At 40.8% G+C, this 17,898-nt stretch overlaps 1 protein-coding gene across 1 annotated transcript in view; it reads left to right on the top strand.

Annotated features, from left to right (window-relative positions):
* The window catches only part of CFAP44 (cilia and flagella associated protein 44), a gene marked incomplete at its 3' end in the record, with an annotated part of 124,576 nt that overhangs the window by 45,765 nt on the left and 60,913 nt on the right, over positions 1-17,898 (top strand). Inside the window, 6 exon segments of the mRNA XM_081085985.1 lie at positions 209-418; positions 1,329-1,439; positions 3,323-3,484; positions 6,365-6,634; positions 13,700-13,845; positions 14,452-14,722. Of these exon segments, the coding sequence (XP_080942111.1) occupies positions 209-418; positions 1,329-1,439; positions 3,323-3,484; positions 6,365-6,634; positions 13,700-13,845; positions 14,452-14,722 (1,170 nt within the window).

Consider the following 17,898-nt stretch of genomic DNA (forward strand, 5'->3'; position numbering starts at 1 on the left):
GCTCATGAGTGGTTGACCTGCCATTGTTTACCCATCTCATAGACATCCTAGAATAGATGGAGGTTACCAGAAAGTGGAAGAAGGAATTACCAATGGGCAGCCGTTATTAAATGATTTAAGTCTACTAATAAATAAAATACAGATGTAACATAGTATAACTTCCCTAATCAACTAATTTCAGATTTCTTGCATTTAATTTTTGTCTAAGATAAGCTTCACCGGAGCACAGATTATTATAGGATTTGAAGATGGGGTTGTTCGAGTTCTTGAACTTTATGATCCAAAAGAGCTCACAGTTTTTGCAGGCCGGAAGAAATATTCAGATGCAGATCTTCATTTGAAACATGTTTTCAAACCCCATACTGCTCGGGTTACTGCTTTAGCTTTTGAACGTGATGGAGAAATTCTAGCCACAGGGGTGAGTGGTAGATTTTCTTCGTTTTCTATTGATGTTTGATGGTTAACCTTGCCTTATTAATCTTCCTACTTAATGATGCCTTATTTGGTGATGCTCATTTCTAAGAACTTACCCATATTTTGCTTTCTTTGTATTCATATTCTTTCAGCATGGTCTGTGCATGACATTTTAAAATATTCTTACAATTTGAGTTCTAATGTTTATTTTAAAGTAATAGAAAATTTCAGCTGGGAGTCATGCAAGATGTAATATATATATATATATATATATATATATATATATATATATATATTTTTTTTTTAATTGATTTTTTACAGAGAGGAAGGGAGAGAGATAGAGAGTTAGAAACACCGATGAGAGAGAAACATCGATCAGCTGCCTCCTGCACATCTCCTACTGGGGATATGCCCACAACCCAGGTACATGCCCTTGACCGGAATCGAACCTGGGACCTTTCAGTCCGCAGGCCGACGCTCTATCCACTGAGCCAAACCGGTTTCGGCAGATGTTTTATCTATATCAATATTTCATAGCATAGGTATGTTCCCATAATAGAAGAGAAGAATGAAGAGAATGACTATGTAAATTCTTTGTGCATTAATGGGTGAGCATTGGCATTGGGGAACATTTTTTTCTGAATTAATCTTATGTACAGGTATGGTCATTGTTTTTTCAGAACCAAATACTGGAATATATGGTTTATCAAGTGTTTTATGGGGAAAATGAAGTAAACATTTGCAATAAGAATTTTTCCAGAACAATCTGGGAATACATGATCATTGTAGTTATAAGTGTGCATGTAGGAATAAGTATACAGTAAATATATGATAGCTAATAAATGCTGCTTTGTGTTCTATGGAATTGATTTTATAATAATATATATTTGGCTGATATTTCTTATTTTTCTTAGAGTAAAGATAAAACTGTGTTCTTCTTTGAAGTGGAAAAGGATTATAAACCAATTGGTTATATTAATACTCCTGGACCTGTTATCCAGTTAGTATGGTCTCCGGTCTCTCATGTAAGTAGTTATTATTGGTCTTCATGCTTAAATCTTAATTACTACACAATGAAGTGACCTGACAGATAGAGAATAGCAGGCGCAATTATTAGCCCAATTCCTGGCTTCTGCATTGAGGGACCAGGATGCTGCTCAGCTTGGCTATTAGTATATCCTCAGGAGCTTCACGTTCTCCCCACTACCCCTCTTCCTTCCACACTCTAATTAGTTGGCCACAGTCCCCTCTGAAAACATTGGGTTATTTATATCCAGCTTTGCTTCAACAGTGGTGCCTTATCTTGATAACACAATATGTCAGAACTAGAGGCCTGGTGCATGGATTCGTGTACCAGTGGGGTCCCTCAGCCTGGCCTGTGGGGATAGAGATGAAATTGGCTTTCCGACATCCCCTGAGGGGTTCCAGATTGTGAGAGGGTACAGGCCAAGCCAAGGGACCCCACGATCAGGGCCGGGGAGCGGTCACAGGAGGGCTCCAGTGCATGCCCAGCCCATCTCACCCAGTCCCTATTGGCTGGACCCCAGCAGCAAGCTAACCTACCAGTCAGAGTGTCTGCCCCCCTGGTGGTCAGTGCGTGTCATAGCGACTGGTTGAATGGTTGATTAGTTGACACTTAGCATATTGGGCTTTTATTAATAGGATATGTTGACTTGGGTCTGTCAGTCATTCTGATGTTCACCAAGTTCTTTTCTAAGGTCTTTACTTCTCTTCTGCTCCCATCCCACGTCCATTTTCACTTCTAATCTTCCATTCTCTCTTTCTTAACAACAACTAGTGATTTAGTATTGAGTACTAATCTTGTGTAATGCCTATAATTTCCCTAAGTTTGCTCAAAGGATAATTCAGCCATCTAAATAATGATTAAATTTCTAAACTGGGTGCTGTACTAGGTTCCAGGATAATAATAATAATACTGGTGATCTGCATAGAAGTGATGTCTGGATTACTGGGTTAACATCTATAATCTGTTTTAAGATTTTCTAAAGAAAAGGATAGAAAAATATAGTAGTAATAGCAAGAAAAGTGTCTTAAAATTAACAATGCTCATTGTTTTTTTAAATGCATTTATTTATTTTTTTAATTACAATTGACATACAATATTATATTAGTTTCAGGTATATAACACATTGATTAGACATTTATAAAACTCATTAAATGATCACCCTGATAAATCTAGTATCCATCTGACACCATACATAGTTATTACAGTATTATTGATTATAATAATCCCTATGCTATACTTTATATCCCTATGACTATTCTATAACACTAATTTGTACTTCTTAATCCTCTCACCCCAATTCTCTCTCCCCTCTGGCAACCCTTAAAATGTTCTTTGTATCTATGAGTCTGCTTCTGTTCTGCTTGTTTATTTTTTAGATTCCACATATACTAGTAAGTAAAATCATGGCATTTATCTTCCTCTGTCTGACTTATTTCTTTAAAAAATATTTTTATTGATTTCAGAGAGGGAGTGAGAGGGAGATAGAAAAACATCAATGATGAGAGAGAATCATTGATCGGCTACCTCCTGCACTCCCCCTACTGGGGATCGAGCCTGAAACCCAGGCAAGTGCCCTGACCAGGAATCAAACCATGACCTCTTGGTTCATAGTTCAATGCTCAATCACTGAGCAACACTAGCCGGGCTGTCTGACTTATTTCACTCAGCACAATACCCTCTAGTTTCACCAATGTTATTGCAGATGGCAAGATTTCATTCTTTTTTATGGCTGAGTCTTATTCCATTGTATATATGCACCAATTCTTCTTTATCAATTCATCAGTTGATGGACATTTAGGTTGTTTCCATATTTTGACTATTGTAAATGATGCTACAATGAACATATTGATGTAAATGACATGTTTAATCTTTCTTTTTTAGCCTGAAAGTACTTTATTGATTTTCTGTGAGAATGGCTATGTCCTTGAAGCTCCATTTCCAACCATAAAGGCGGACGTGGAGGATGACAATATAGTTACCTATGAAATCAAAGACATGTGCATAAAATGTTTCCATTTCTCAAGTGTCAAATCTAAGATTCTGGTATGAGATATCCTTGAAGCATTATCTTTTAATATTTTGTTTCTTAGAATATAAAATATTCTGTGTTAAGTGCTCAGAAAATACAAAGAGGAATAAGACATAGACCCTGTATTTGAAGGCAGTAGTGAATAGATATTAAAATCACAGCACAAAGAAAAGAATTTTAGGGGCATGCAGAGAAAAGAATATATGATTCTGATGGAAGCATGAAAGGAGGTCAAGAATGACTCTTTTGAGGTGACATTCAGTCCTTAAAAATTGAGAAGAATTTTGAAAGGTTGAAAATGAGGAGGAAGGCAATAAAAGTTGGGAGAACATCCTGGGGGAAGGCAGACTTGTTTTGGTGTTTGGGGGAAATGAAGAATGAACTGGTAAAATAGAGGGAGGCAGTTTGTGATGGGATGTGGCAAATCTGTGACCAATACCCGGGACTCTAAATACTAGCCAAGATGTTTCCATTTATTTCTTAGACTATTGGAATCCATTAGAGTTTTTGTGGAGGGGATTGATGAGAGCATGTTAAATTAGAGATAATTCTGAGAGGTAAGCAGAATAAAGAGGTAAAAAATGAGAGTTAGGAATGCCAGTTTTAGGGGCTTTTTTTAAATAATCAGTTGATAGTGCTGAGGGCCAAAGTCACAGTTTACTAAAAATAGAAACAACTTCCCTCATAGACTATTTCAGTGTTATTGGAAAAGGGGCCTGGACAATAGTGGGTCTGCCTAGAGCAAGCATGTCAAACTCGTGGCCCGCGGGTGGCATGTGGCCCACAACAAATATTTTTGCAGCTCAGCCAATATAACGGTATCTAAGAAACATTTTAATAAAAATTTCGTAACTTAATTTTTACAATATTCTGTTACACATAATTATTAATAACAAACTAAAACATTCGCTAATGACTGGTTGCTATAATCATGTATTCATTTCTGTTACCTGCCTTACACACAGGCGCACCATTCCTCTCCACCAGTACTAGCAGCAAATATTTTAGCAGCTGATTGCCACGTCATTAGTCTGTACTGACTTGTTTGGTGTGCGCAACAGGAAATATTTCGCTTTCGGAGAGCAAGAAAAATAGGTTTATGCTGGAAGCAAATTCCAGCAGGTCATAATTATGCAAGAAGTTCATCAGAAGGTTGATGGATCTTGGGGCTTCAGCGGGGTTGAAAATCTGCATATATTATTACCTGATGCTGAACAGCTGTAGGCATTTCCCCTAACCTGATACTCTTTTCCTGTTTACCAAACTTTACCTGTTTGCATTCCTAAAGGGCCTGGCCAGCAAATAAAAAGCCGTGGGTCCAGAGATTCAGAAGGCCCACTTCACTAGGAATTGGAACCTCCCCTGGCTCCCCCATACCTCCCAAATTTATATTCCATGTCTAGTTTATTTAATTTACGTTGCAGCCCTTCTCCAGATTCTTGAACCCTTGCAGCAGCAGATAAGACCCCAGCAGGTTTATTTACATTACACTTATTAATTTGTGCAGTTATTCAGTGTCTGGTAAGTTAATGTTGAAGAAAAAATATTAATTTTTATTAAAATGTTCTATTATTTTAAGTTAATGATTACTCATTGATTAAAGCCCTCTGTATTCAGTGTGTCTCTATAGAAATAAACCTATGTTTCTATGAAAATTTTGCGGCCCAGATACACTTAAACCTTGTTTATTTGGCCCATGTTAGCCTTTGAGTTTGACATGCGTGGCCTAGAGCCTCCGATAGTCTGTGGGTTCTAACTTCATGTAGGAAAAATTTCACAACAGAAGTCCAAGTGAATTCTGGAGGATGTTTATTATCATTGGGGACAGTGAAACAAGAAAGGGTTGAGGAAATGAGCCTAGGTTGGTCTGCTTTGGCTCACTAAGAAGCTGGAAAAGGGGGGGTCTTGGGGACAGGTTCAGGGGTTTGCCCTGGCTTGTCGCTGCCCATTGGGCATGTTCCTGGGAAAGAGAGCTCACTAGGACCTTAGCATTAAGGGCTTTTATAAAGGCTGGGTGTTTAGGAGAGGTCCTAAGGGAGGATCTCAATAGAATATTCATTTGTTTTATGCTGATGTGCCAAAATGAGATTTATTCCCTTAACTTCATATGTCCTTGGGTGTGGTTGGCAAGTAGGACTAATTGGATTTCTGCTATCTATCTCCTTAAGTAGGGTGATTTAAGCTATTTACCCTCTTGTTGGGGAGAAGTGAAAACCATTTACTCATAAATGTCCCTGGTTAAGGAAGAAAGGATTCACTAGAGGGCTGCAAACTGCGGTTTAACTATCTGTCTCAGTTTCCCTATTCCACTTGCTAAGAAATTTTCCTAGCTTCTTAACTATACTATCTTAAGTCCACCTAATTGTTGGTCTGACAGGGTTAGACTCTGAGAGAAACTGTATTTAGCTGTTTATTAGGGGAAAAAAAAACCCAATGAAATAATGCCTATAAAGCCAGGATCAGTTGTGGGGGTGGGGGCTAATATAGAAATAAAGTTATTCCAAAGGTTTGAAAAATTTAGTGATAAAAATATATCCCCAAATTGATATCTATTGAGTTTCTCTAGGACAGCGGTTCTCAACCTGTGAGTTGCGACCCTTTTGGGGGTCGAACGACCCTTTCACAGGGGTCGCCTAAGACCATCGGAAAGCACATATATAATTACATATTGTTTTTGTGATTAATTACTATGCTTTAATTATGTTCAATTTGTAACAATGAAATTGGGGGTCACCACAACAAGAGGAACTGTATTAAAGGGTTGCGGCATTAGGAAGGTTGAGAACCACTGCTCTAGGACGTCTTCCTTCTATTTTCTTGGTCTTCCCCAATAGTGTAAATGAATGAATGATTGTAATGGTTTTTACATCTCCTTAATGTCTCTTTTGCAAAAGAGATTAATAGAAATTGAAAAGAGAAGGAAACAAAAGGAGTTGAAAGAGAAGGAAAAGGAAGAAAGGAGGACACGGCTAGCAGAGGTGGAAGAAGAGAAGGTGGAGGATAAGAAAGAAGAGAAGGAGGAGGAGGAAGAGGAGGGGGCAGCGGCGGAGGAGGAAGAGGAGGAGGAGGAGGAGGAGCCATTACCCGAAATCTTCATTCCATCAACCCCCAGTCGCATCCTCTGTGGGTTTTACTCTGGACCAGGGAAGTTCTGGGTTTCTTTGGTGAGTAATCAAATCTAATAAAAGAGAAACATGCAAATTGACCATACCCCCGCTACACCCACAAGCCATGCCCACAAGCCACAGCCACCCCCCAATCAGGAGCAAATATGCAAATTAACCCAACTAAGAAGGCGTTGGCCATGGAGCTGGAGCGAGCAGGGGGCTTGGGTTGCCCCCAGCAATGGAGGAAGCCAATATTCCTGCCTGCTCTGCTGGCCCTGAGCTCTGTTCAAGGCTACAAAGTTTCAATTATAGAAGATAAATAAATCCCACATACCTACTTCCAGCCCGCGGCAGTGGCCAGCCTGAAAATGGCCATCAGCACCCCAGCAGGGACCCCCACCCTGAAGGGGCTGTGGGCAGCCTGAAAACGGCCCTCAGCTCCTCACCCAGGCTGGCCACACCCCCAAGCGGTGAGGGTCCCCACTGGGGGGCTTGGCCAACCTGCAAACAGCCATCAGCCCCTCACCCAGGCTGGCCAGGCACCCAAATGGGGACCTCCACCCTGAAGAGGGTGTGGCCAGCCTGAGAACGGCCCTCAGACCCTCACCCAGGCTGGTCAGGCACCCCATTGGGACCGTCACCCTGATCCAGGACACCCTTCACAGCAAACCAGCTGGCCCCCACCCATGCACCAGGCTTCTATCCTATATAATAAAAGGGTAATATGCAAATATAATAAAAGGGTAATATGCAAATTGACCCTAACAGCAGAATGACTGGGAATGACTGGTCACTATGACACACTGACCACCAGGGGCAGATGCTCAATGCAGGAGCTGCCCCCTGGTGGTCAGTGCACTCCCACAGGGGGAGCTCTGCTCAGCCACAAGCCAGGCTGACGGCTGCCTCTCCCACCTCCTCAGCAGCACTAAGGATGTCCGACTGCAGCTTAGGCCTGCTCCCCGTTGGCAAGTGGACATCCCCCAAGGGCTCCCAGGCTGCCAGAGGGATGTCTGACTGCCAGCTTAGGCCTGATTCCCTGGGGAGCAGGCCTAAGCAAGCAAGTGGACATCCTCTGAAAGTCCCAGACTGCGAGAGGGCACAGGCTGGGCTGAGGGACCCCCCTGAGTGCACAAATGTTTGTGCACCTGGCCTCTAGTAATATAATAAATAGTTGTTATGTCAACCCTAAACCAACATATTTGATAGTCATTATATTCAGTACATATTTACTTTTTCACTCTTATGGTATGACTTCATTTACTAATTACTATTAAAGATGTGGAGTTTGAAGAATGAGTGTGAGTTACCATTGTTTTTATATCATCTTTATATATCTCTTATATGTCTACTTGTTATCACCTATGATAATCATCCATATTCTAAGAGGTCAAGGGGAAAAGAATCAGAGATAGAAGAGGGCAAAGGTATAAGGTGTTTTCCTGCTGAGTCTGTTGTTTATACATTTTGAAAATAATTAGCATTTTGAAAATAATGGTAGTGCTATCCAGTATACTTTTGCTATACAGGGATCTTTACACGTTTTGTCTGCTTCACCTATTTTTACAAATCTTGAATGGTCCCCTGGACCTTCCCAGGTACACTGGTCTAGATGTCTCTTGATCCCATCCCCTCTCCTTTTCTCAAAGATGTTGCATCTGAAGTAAGCCACCTGGTCCTCTGTATCATCAACTTCTTTCTAGTAACTCAGTTCTTATCAGCACATAAACATGCTCTAGTACTTATCTTAAATTTTTCCCCTTAATCTCTCTTTCCTTCCCCTCCACTGCTGCTTTATATGAAACTTTCTTGAAATAGTCATCTGTAATTGCTAGCTTCAATTTTTCACCGCCTATTTGCTCTTTAACCAATTCTAGTTGAGCTTCTATCTCCACCACTTCACTTCAAAGATTTCCATATTGCCTAGCTCAATGGTTACTTCTCTATCCATTTGACCTTTCAGAAATATTTGATTGAGCTGAGCCTCCATCCTTCTTTTTTTAAAATAATTTTTTTTCAATTAGATTTGGTTTACAATATTATATTAGTTTCAGGTGTATAACACTGGTTAGACATTTATATAACTTATGAAGTGATCACCTTGTTAAATCTCAGCAGAGTACTTTCTAGGTTCCTACATGGTGTTTGTTGTAAATGGCAAGATTTCATTCTTCTTTTTGGCTGAATCGTATTTCATTGTATGTATGTATCACTTCTTCCTTATTCATTCATTTACTGATGGACACTTAGGTTGTTTCCATATCTTGGCTATTGTAAATAATGCTATGAGTATGGGGATGCATGTTTTTTTTCAATTTAGTGTTTTGAATTTCTTCAGGTAAATACCAATAGTGGAATTGCTGGGTCCTTCGTTGCCTTTTGATATAGTCTTTGTTTTAAAGTCTGTTTCATCTGGTATAACTATAACTATCCCAGTTTTTTGTTGTTTCCATTTCCATGAAATATCTTTTTCCATCCCTTTCCTTTTAGTCTGTGTGTGTCTTTCTAAAGTGAGTCTCTTATGGATAGCATATATAAGGGTCTTGTTTTGTTATCCACTCAACCACTGTATGTCTTTTGATTGGAGCATTTAACCCATTTGTATTTAAAGTAATTTTTGATGGATATGTATTTATTGCCATTTTATTTATATTGTTGAAAGGAGTTTTTTTGGGTAAAATAGAAATTTTGGGGGGTGAAATAGGCAGGTTTAGGAAATTTTAAAAATTAAGGGGTCCATGGAAAAAACACAGGGCTACAGAGTTGCAAAAGGGTACATTTCCATAAGACAAGGGAGCTGGGAGCAGCAGAAGTTATATTTTCATAAGGGAGCTGGGAGTAGCAAAAGGTACACATTTACAGAATAAAGAGAAGGAGGAAGAAAGCCCAGAGGGAATAGGAGAACAATGAGAGAGGAGAGCCTCATGTGTCCCATGTGAGGTTTGACCTTTGAGCTCAGGAGTTGCTATAGTGACCAAATCAGAAGGGAATAGTGACTCTTAGGTTTTACACCGCCACAAGGAAAAACCGTGAGTCCAAACAGAGACCAGATTAAACAGGCTTTATTGGGAGCACACGGGCGGGTTCACCGGCTCAGAGAGGGGAGCCGGAGAAGCCTCGCCAAACCTGGGCAGGGGCAGGTTTTATACTTTTCTGAGGCAATTGTTGCTGGCCGAAACTGGTGGCAGTCGGGGCTTTCCAGGGTCAGGTGAAACCTGCGGTCTGTCCTGCGGTTTGGTCATATTCTGGGAGCCGTTTGTCCGGCAGAGATTTTTCACCGGGGTGGGGTGGTTTCCAGACGTCAGTGTGGACAGGTCAGCTTCTCACCGGCCCAAGAGAGGGAGGGGGTCCTTTCGCCCCGGGGCAGGGTGCCAGCGAATACCAGACAGTGACCAATCAGCAGGGATCTGAAGGCACAAAGTTCTTTAGCTTTTATAAACTGTAGGGAAAAGGGACTCAGTGGCACCCTTTCCCCCTCCCCACATGGGACTCTGTGCTGTGAGATTCTTTCCCATCCCCATGTGGGAGTCTGTACTTGTTCTTCAATAAATTTCCATCATCACTATACCATCTTCTGTCCGTGGTTTCATTCTTAGACTCCAATGGACAAAGAGTCCGGGAAAAGCCATCCTGCCCAGGGAACACCACACGTTCCAGTTCAAAATTCCCGCATCATTGTTGATCTTTCTCTTCTTCTTCTTCTAGAAGACCCTTGAACATTTCATGTAATACTGGTTTGGTGATGATGAAGTCCTTGGCTTTTTCTTGTTTGAGAAGTTTTTTGTCTGTCCTTTAATTCTAGATGATAGCTTTGCTGGGTAGGGTAATCTTAGTGTTGGTTCTTGCTGTTTATCACTTTGAATATTTCTTGCCAACCCCTCCTGGCCTGCAAAGTTTCTGTTGAGAAATCAGCTGACAGTCTTATGGGAGTGTCCTTCTAGTTAACTTAACTGTTTTCCTCTTGCTGCTTTTGAGATTCTCTCTTTGTCTTTAACCTTTGGCATTTTAATTATGATGTGTCTTGGTCTCTTTGGGTTCATTGTATTTTGAATTCTCTGTGCTTTCTGGACTTGCATGTCTGTTTACTTCAGATTAGGAAAATTTCCTGTCATGATTTTTTCAAATAAGTTTTCAATTCTGTGTTCTTTCTCTCCTCTTTTTGGCACCCCCATGATATGAATGTTGGTATGCTTGAAGTTGTCCCAGAGATTTCTTAAACTGTCCTCACTTTAAAAAATTTTTAGGGGTGGGAGTGTTTTCTGCTTCCTTATCTTTCAAATCTCTGATTAGATTTTCTGCTTTATCTACTGTGCTGTTGATTTCCTATCATGTATTTTTCATTTTCGTTACTGCATTTTTCATTTTTGACTGGTTCTTTTTTATGTTTCCTCTCTCCATTTTTTATGTTTCCTATCTCTTTGTTGAAATTCTCACTAAATTCACCAATTCTTCTCCTAAGTTCATTGAGCATCCTTATAACCAGTGTTTTGAACTCTGCATCTGGTAAATTGCTTGCTTCCATTTTATTTTGTTAGGCTGCATTTTTCTGGAGTTTGTTCTGTTCTTTCACTTAGGACATGTTTCTTTGTCTCTTAATTTTGGCTGCCTCCCTGTGTTTGTTTCTATGTATTAGGTAGAGCTGCTATACCTTCCAGGCTTGATAGAGTGGCCGTATGTTGTAGGTTTCCTATGGGGCCCATTGGTACAGTCTCCCGGGTCATCTGAACTGGGTACATCAGATGTGCTCCCCGTGTGAGCTGTGTTTATCTTCCTGTTGTAGTTGAGCCTTGATTGCTGTTGGCACATCAATGGGAGGGGTTTATCCCATGCTTTTTAAAAACTTTCTTTTCCTGGCTTCAAAGATACCACATCCTATTGGCCACTTCTTTTTAGCCTCTTCTACTGGCTTCTTATTTGCTGAACAACGTTTGGAATTTGAACTACTCTAGGATGTGGTCTTGTGCCCCCTCTTTCTTGCTAGGTGACTTTATCTGGTCCTGTGGCTTTAAATATCAATTATATGCCAATGATTCTTAAATTTTCGTCTCCATTATTAATCTCCCCTCTCATATTCAAATTTATGTATCTATCTAATGTGATATCTCTCCTTGGCACCTCAAAATTAACATGTTTAAAATATAACTTTTAAACCACATGTAAACTTGCTCCATTTCTAGCTCAATAAATGAGATTAGAACCCATCCACTTACTAAAACACAACTCAGAGTTGTTAATGATTTTTTTCTTTCCCTTGGATACTCTTATATTCAAAGTATGTCTCTTGTAAGCAGCATATAGTTAAGCTTCTTCTTTTTTTAAAAATTCTGTAGGTTGATTTTTGTCTTTATTTTAATAGAGTACTATGTCTAATTATATTTAAGGTGATAAGCTAATGTATGTTAGATTAAATCCACCATCTTACTATTTCTATTTATCACACTAATTCTATGCTCCCTTTTCACCTTCTATTGGATGATTAAAGCACTTTCCCCCTTTTTTTCCTCTATTAGGTTATGAGTTATATATTCTTTTACTATTCTTTTGGAGGTGATCCTAAAGATCATAATATGCATCCTTAACCTAATATAATTTGATATGAATCTATTCTTTTACTAGTCCTAGAGAAAAAAGATATTAGAATACTTAATTCCATTGATCTTCCCTCATTGTCTCCAAAAGGCATTTTATTATTGTTTTATTTTCTTAGTATCACTTTGGTTTATTCTTTTTCTTGCCATTCATTTCTTTCTATATCTTTGTGATTACATCTTCTACCTGAAAAATAGCCTTCGGTATTTTCTTTAGTGTGTGAGCGGCAAATTCTCTGGGATTTTGTTAATTGTTATTAAATATTGCTTATTCAGGATAATACTTGAAATAAAATGGAATTCAGTAGGTAGTCAGAAGTGAGAACACTCTTCTATTGCCTTTTAAGTGGAAACAAATCATCATAAGGCATATTACAATTGCACTAGAGGCCCAGTGCACGAAATTCATGCATGGGTTGGCGGGGGGGGGGGGGTCCCCTCAGCCCAGCCTGCACCCTCTCCAATCCGGGACCCCTTGGGAGATGTCCGACTGCCGGTTTAGGTCCGATCCTAAGGACCGCTCTCACAATCCTGGACCACTGGCTCCTAATCGCTCACCTGCCTACCTGCCCGGTCACACCTAACTGCCCCCTGATAGCCCCTCACTGCTTCTGCGTACTGGCCTGATAGCCCCTATCTGACCCCCTGCCAGCCTGGTCACCCCGAACTGCCCCAGCTGCTGGTCAGAATGCCCTCAACTGCCCCCTCCCTGCTGGCCTGGTTGCTCCTAACTGCCCCCCCCCCCACTGGCTTGGTCACCCCTTACTGACCTCCTCACCCCCTGCCGGCCTGGTCACCCCACACAGCCTGCTTGTTCAGTCATTTGGTTGTCCCTCACTAACCCCCCACTGACCTGGTCGACCCATGCAGCCTGCTTGTTCAGTTGTTTGGTTGCCCCTCAAAACCCCCCCTGCTGGCCTGGTCACCCCATGCAGCCTGCTTGTTCAGTTGTTTAGTTGTCCCTCACTAATCCCCCTGCTGACCTGGTTGCCCCATGCAGCTTGCTTGTTCAGTCATTTGGTCATCCCTCACTAACCCCCCTGACAGCCTGGTCATAGGCAGCCATCTTGTGAGGGCATGAGGGTTAATTTACATACTATCTCTTTATTATATAGGATAGGTGCATATAAATGGATAATGGAGATGCTTTATAAAACCTATCTATAATCATAAAAATCACATAAAGTAGATGTTTTAAGACATCTATTTTTCCCAGCTGGTGAGGCTCAGTGATTGAGCATTGACCTATGAACCAGGAGGTTATGGTTTGATTCCTGGCCAGGGCACATGCCTGGGTTGCAGGCTCGATCCCCAATGGGAGGTGTGCAAGAGGCAACCAATCAATGATTCTCTCTCATCGTTGACGTTTCTCTCTCTCTCCCTCTCCCACCTCTCTGAAATAAATAAAAATATATTAAGGAAAATAAGACATCTATTTTATGCTTTAAAATTTGAAATCATAAAATACTTCTCACATGGTCATATGTGTCTTTTATTGAAGTACCACTTTCTATGTTATTTATCCCTTTTCTAGGGCGGCTATGATTCTGGTTTTCTATATCATTGTGAGTTCCCCCCATATGACAAAAGCAGTGATATCACACAACAGAAAGATGAACCTTTCGATTTCCGTTTTCTTGAGGCTACAGAAGATAATCCCATCCAAACCATCACTTTCAGGTGAACAGAATTTCAGAAATCTTAAAACAAACATACAAACAAACAAACAATAACCCACTGGTGTCCATGTTTTTGTTCATTGTGAATATTGTTAGTTTTCAAAGATCTGTCTAAATAGAGGGGTACTCAAACAATGTTAAATCAAATGAATAAATAGAATCAAAGCTGATCTTAAAACTGTATTTAATTCACTCTATCAAATATCTTGTCAAAAATTCTGTTTATCACACAAATGAATTGTGTGGATTTACTCTCTATTAGTTAGGAGGATGCTACTGCATGGTCAGGGTAATGATTCTGGAGAAATTATAAATTGAATTATTACTCATTTAATAATTACGAATTAATCATATATGCCAGTCATCCTTTTGGAGACCAAATGTAATAGCTCCAACTTTTAAATAGGCTTTTTTTCCCTCTACCCTTTTGTATTGGTTTGCTTGGGCTTCCATGGTTTGTGAGGGCTTCAACATGTGAATTTCAAGGGGGACATAATTTAGTCCATAATGCCTTTGTTACTAAACATTTAGAAATTTGACAATTAATTTGAAATTAAACATTTTCAGATTAATATGAAGAACAATTTGCTTTCTTTTTGTTTTATAGTATTAACCAAGATTTTATGTTTTGTGGACTGCACAATGGAGCAATTCGAATCTATATCCTAAGCCCGAATGACTCTTCACTGACCACTCTGGAAAGCTACTGGCACTTCACTGTGCATGACAATACTTACGGACGTATTACAAGCATTTCTGCTAGCTTTGATGACCAGTTTTTGGTGACTACTGGAGCAGATGGCAATATCTTCGTGTTCACCATTTTTTCTGTTTTTGATTTAAGAGAAACCATGAAAGCCAAAGTGCCATCTCCCAGGGTATGTAACTGACTAACAACAACAAACTGTTTATTTTAAAATAGTGATGCAAAATTGTTCATATTCTTTAAAAATTGAAAACTACTTAGATGCATTTACCTTGTAGACTAATCTTTCTATTAGTATTATAATCTTGATTTTTCTGGTGCCTCTTTTTCAAAAATTAAAGATGTTGAATTCCCCTTATTACTAACGATATAGAATTCTCCAAATTAAAAAGATTGTGCCAGTTTTTCTGTATCAATCACTAAAACAAAATTTGTTTTCAAAATGCACATTTTTTTTTCAGATATGTATGCTACTTTTTATTCATTCACTCATTGAAGGGGAAGATATGAGTTGTATACCATCATTTGTGCCTTTGAAAGGGGTTGTAAAAATATGGTTGCCTGTAGTATTAGACTATGACAATGCGGATCATGTTCGAAGATTCAGTTAAATTATTGTATTCTTTCTTTTAAAGATTTAAATATATATATATTTTATTGATTTTTTTACAGAGAGGAAGGGAGAGGGATAGAGTTAGAAACATCGATCAGCTGCCTCCTGCACACTCCCTGCTGGGGATGTGCCCGCAACCAAGGTACATGCCCTTGACCGGAATTAAACCTGGGACCCTTGAGTCTGCATGCTGACGCTCTATCCACTGAGCCAAACCACTTGGGACAAATTATTGTATTCTTAAGCAGATACATTATTGGCCTTGTAATAAAGATTGAGGGTTTAGATCCCCAAAGTATATCCTTTGGCCCTGTCACAGGACCTGAATTTCCTATTATCAAAGTGGTTCCTTTAGACAAAATTATTAATAATATTTTGGAATTGCTTTGGGAGTAAGGAATTGTATTAGTGAAACCAGAGTTAAAATTTCTGTGAACACATTGGCTTCCCATTTAACAGGTGGCCAACTTACAAAGAACATACAAAGAACATAGGGAAGATTTGAGCAGGTAAATTTGGAGAATGGACTGTTGTCTAAAGAGGTTCAGCTCAGGAAGGGTAACTACAGAATGGAAAGTGTATGAACAAGACAAAAATCTTTATCATTCTATAGAGCATCAACTCTCTCTATGGAAACCCATATTGGACAGGAAAAAATACATCCTGCATTTGTATAATAGTGTCCTTTTAGTTATGACTGCAATCAATATTTCTTAAATCACTGAAGCAGACTCTGCTTTTAAGAAGGCAAAATCAGAAAGAATTGAACAAACAAAAAAACTAAGCTCTGCGTTGGTCTGGGGTTCTTACCTTATTGTACTTTAGAATCAGCGAGGGAGTCCTTAAAACTACAGAGCCTGAGCCCTACCCAAGAGCAATTAAATCAGAATCTCTGAAGGTGAGGCCTAGGTGTCTATACCCCTCTCTTTCCCAGCCCCTGTGACTTTAACGTGCAGCGAGAAGCCATCCATTGTCAATGCTATCATGAGAGTGCATCAAGGAACTCAGAAGGCTGATGAACCTTGAGCTGTAGCAGGGCTAAAAGCTATGCATTGATTGTTCTGTGTTGAGATAGCAATGGCTCGAAGCAATTTCCTGACCTAATAGCCTCAAAGTAAATCTTTCCTGATCTTTACTTGTTGTGTTGTAAGTCAGCGAATGAGATACAAGACGCCTTAATAAGCCAATTAATTACGAGTCGTTTATTGCATGAAGCCCAGAGGGAGGTGTCTCTTCCAAATCTCTGAGTGAGGTCACACAGGAATTTTTTCGTATTTATATCTTTGAGCTTCTTTGCAGATTTTACAAAGGGCTCTGTGTGAGTTCTTGTTACAGACAGTTTGTAATCTTGGATACATAAAGAACGAACATTTGGCATAAGAATATGGGAATTATTATCAGTATTAGTCCATTGCATCAGATGGCTAGTTTGCAAGGTCGGACAGTTAAGATTATCTTTTTCTATTATTTGAACTAAAAACAAAGTCATTTTATAGAAGAAGAGACTGTCTTAAAGTGACAGAGTTTACAATGACAGAGTTTACAAGACTAGAGACTATCTAACAATAGCAGAGAGTTTCAAACAGAAGTTTTTTATACAAGATGGAGGTTACTATGCTTCATACTGACCTTTGAGACTGTCTATCTGCTACCTGTTTGCTGAGGGCAAGATGTGTATCTAAAAGTGAATAAAAAGCAGACCTGCCAGAAGTCGGTGTGCCTCTCCAAGAGGGAGGTTTCCACCTGGCCCCCCATGCCTTCTAAATTCATATTTCTTATCTAGCATTTTCATTTGTGTGCGGCCCCTTCTTCAGATCCGGAACCTAGCCATAAAATGTTGTGGCAACCAAGATTGAGAAAAATTGATATATATATATATATATATATATATATATATATATATATATATACACTAGAGGCCCAGTGCACAAAAATTTGTGAACTCGGGGGGGAGGGGGGTCCCTCAGCCTGGCCTGTGCCCTCTCGCAGTCTGGGACCCCTTGGGAGATAACGCCTTGCTGGCTTAGGCCTGCTCCCGGGTGGCAGAGGGCAGGCCCAATCCCTAGGTGCAGCCCATGGTTGGGCTCAGAGCAGGGCCAATTGGGAAGTTGGGGCGCTGCTCCATCATGCACAGAGCAGGGCGATTGGGAGGTTGTGATGCCACCCTCAGTCATGCTCAGGGTAGGGCCGATTGGGGGGTTGGGGCACCATCCCCTGTCACACTCAAGGCAGGGTTGATGGGGAGGTTGCTGCGCCACCCCCTGTCATGCACAGAGCAGGGCCAATCAGGGGGTTGGGGCACTGCCTCCTGTCACTCACAGAGCAGGGCCCATCAGGGGGGTTGGGGCTCTGTACCCTGTCACGCACAGAGCAGGGCCCATCAGGGGTTGGGGCACTGCCCCCTGTCATGCACAGAACAGGGCCCATCAGGGGGTTGGGGCACCGCCCTCTATCACCCACAGAGCAGGGCCGATCAGGGGGTTGGGGTGCTGCCACTCTCACACTCAGGGCAGGGCCGATGGGGAGGTTATGGCTCTACCCCTCACACACAGAGCAGGGCACGTGGGGGGAGGGGTGGGTGTTGGGGTGTGGCCAGCCTGAAAACGGCCCTCAGACCCTCACCCAGGCTGGACAGGCACTCCAGGGGGAACCCCCACCATGAAGGGGGTGTGGCCAGTCTGAAAACTGCCCTCAGACCCTCACCCACGCTGGTCAGGCACCCCAGTGGGACCCCC

The sequence above is a fragment of the Myotis nattereri genome, assembly GCF_964212035.1.
Source record: "Myotis nattereri genome assembly, chromosome: 3".
Taxonomy (NCBI): Eukaryota; Metazoa; Chordata; class Mammalia; order Chiroptera; family Vespertilionidae; genus Myotis; species Myotis nattereri.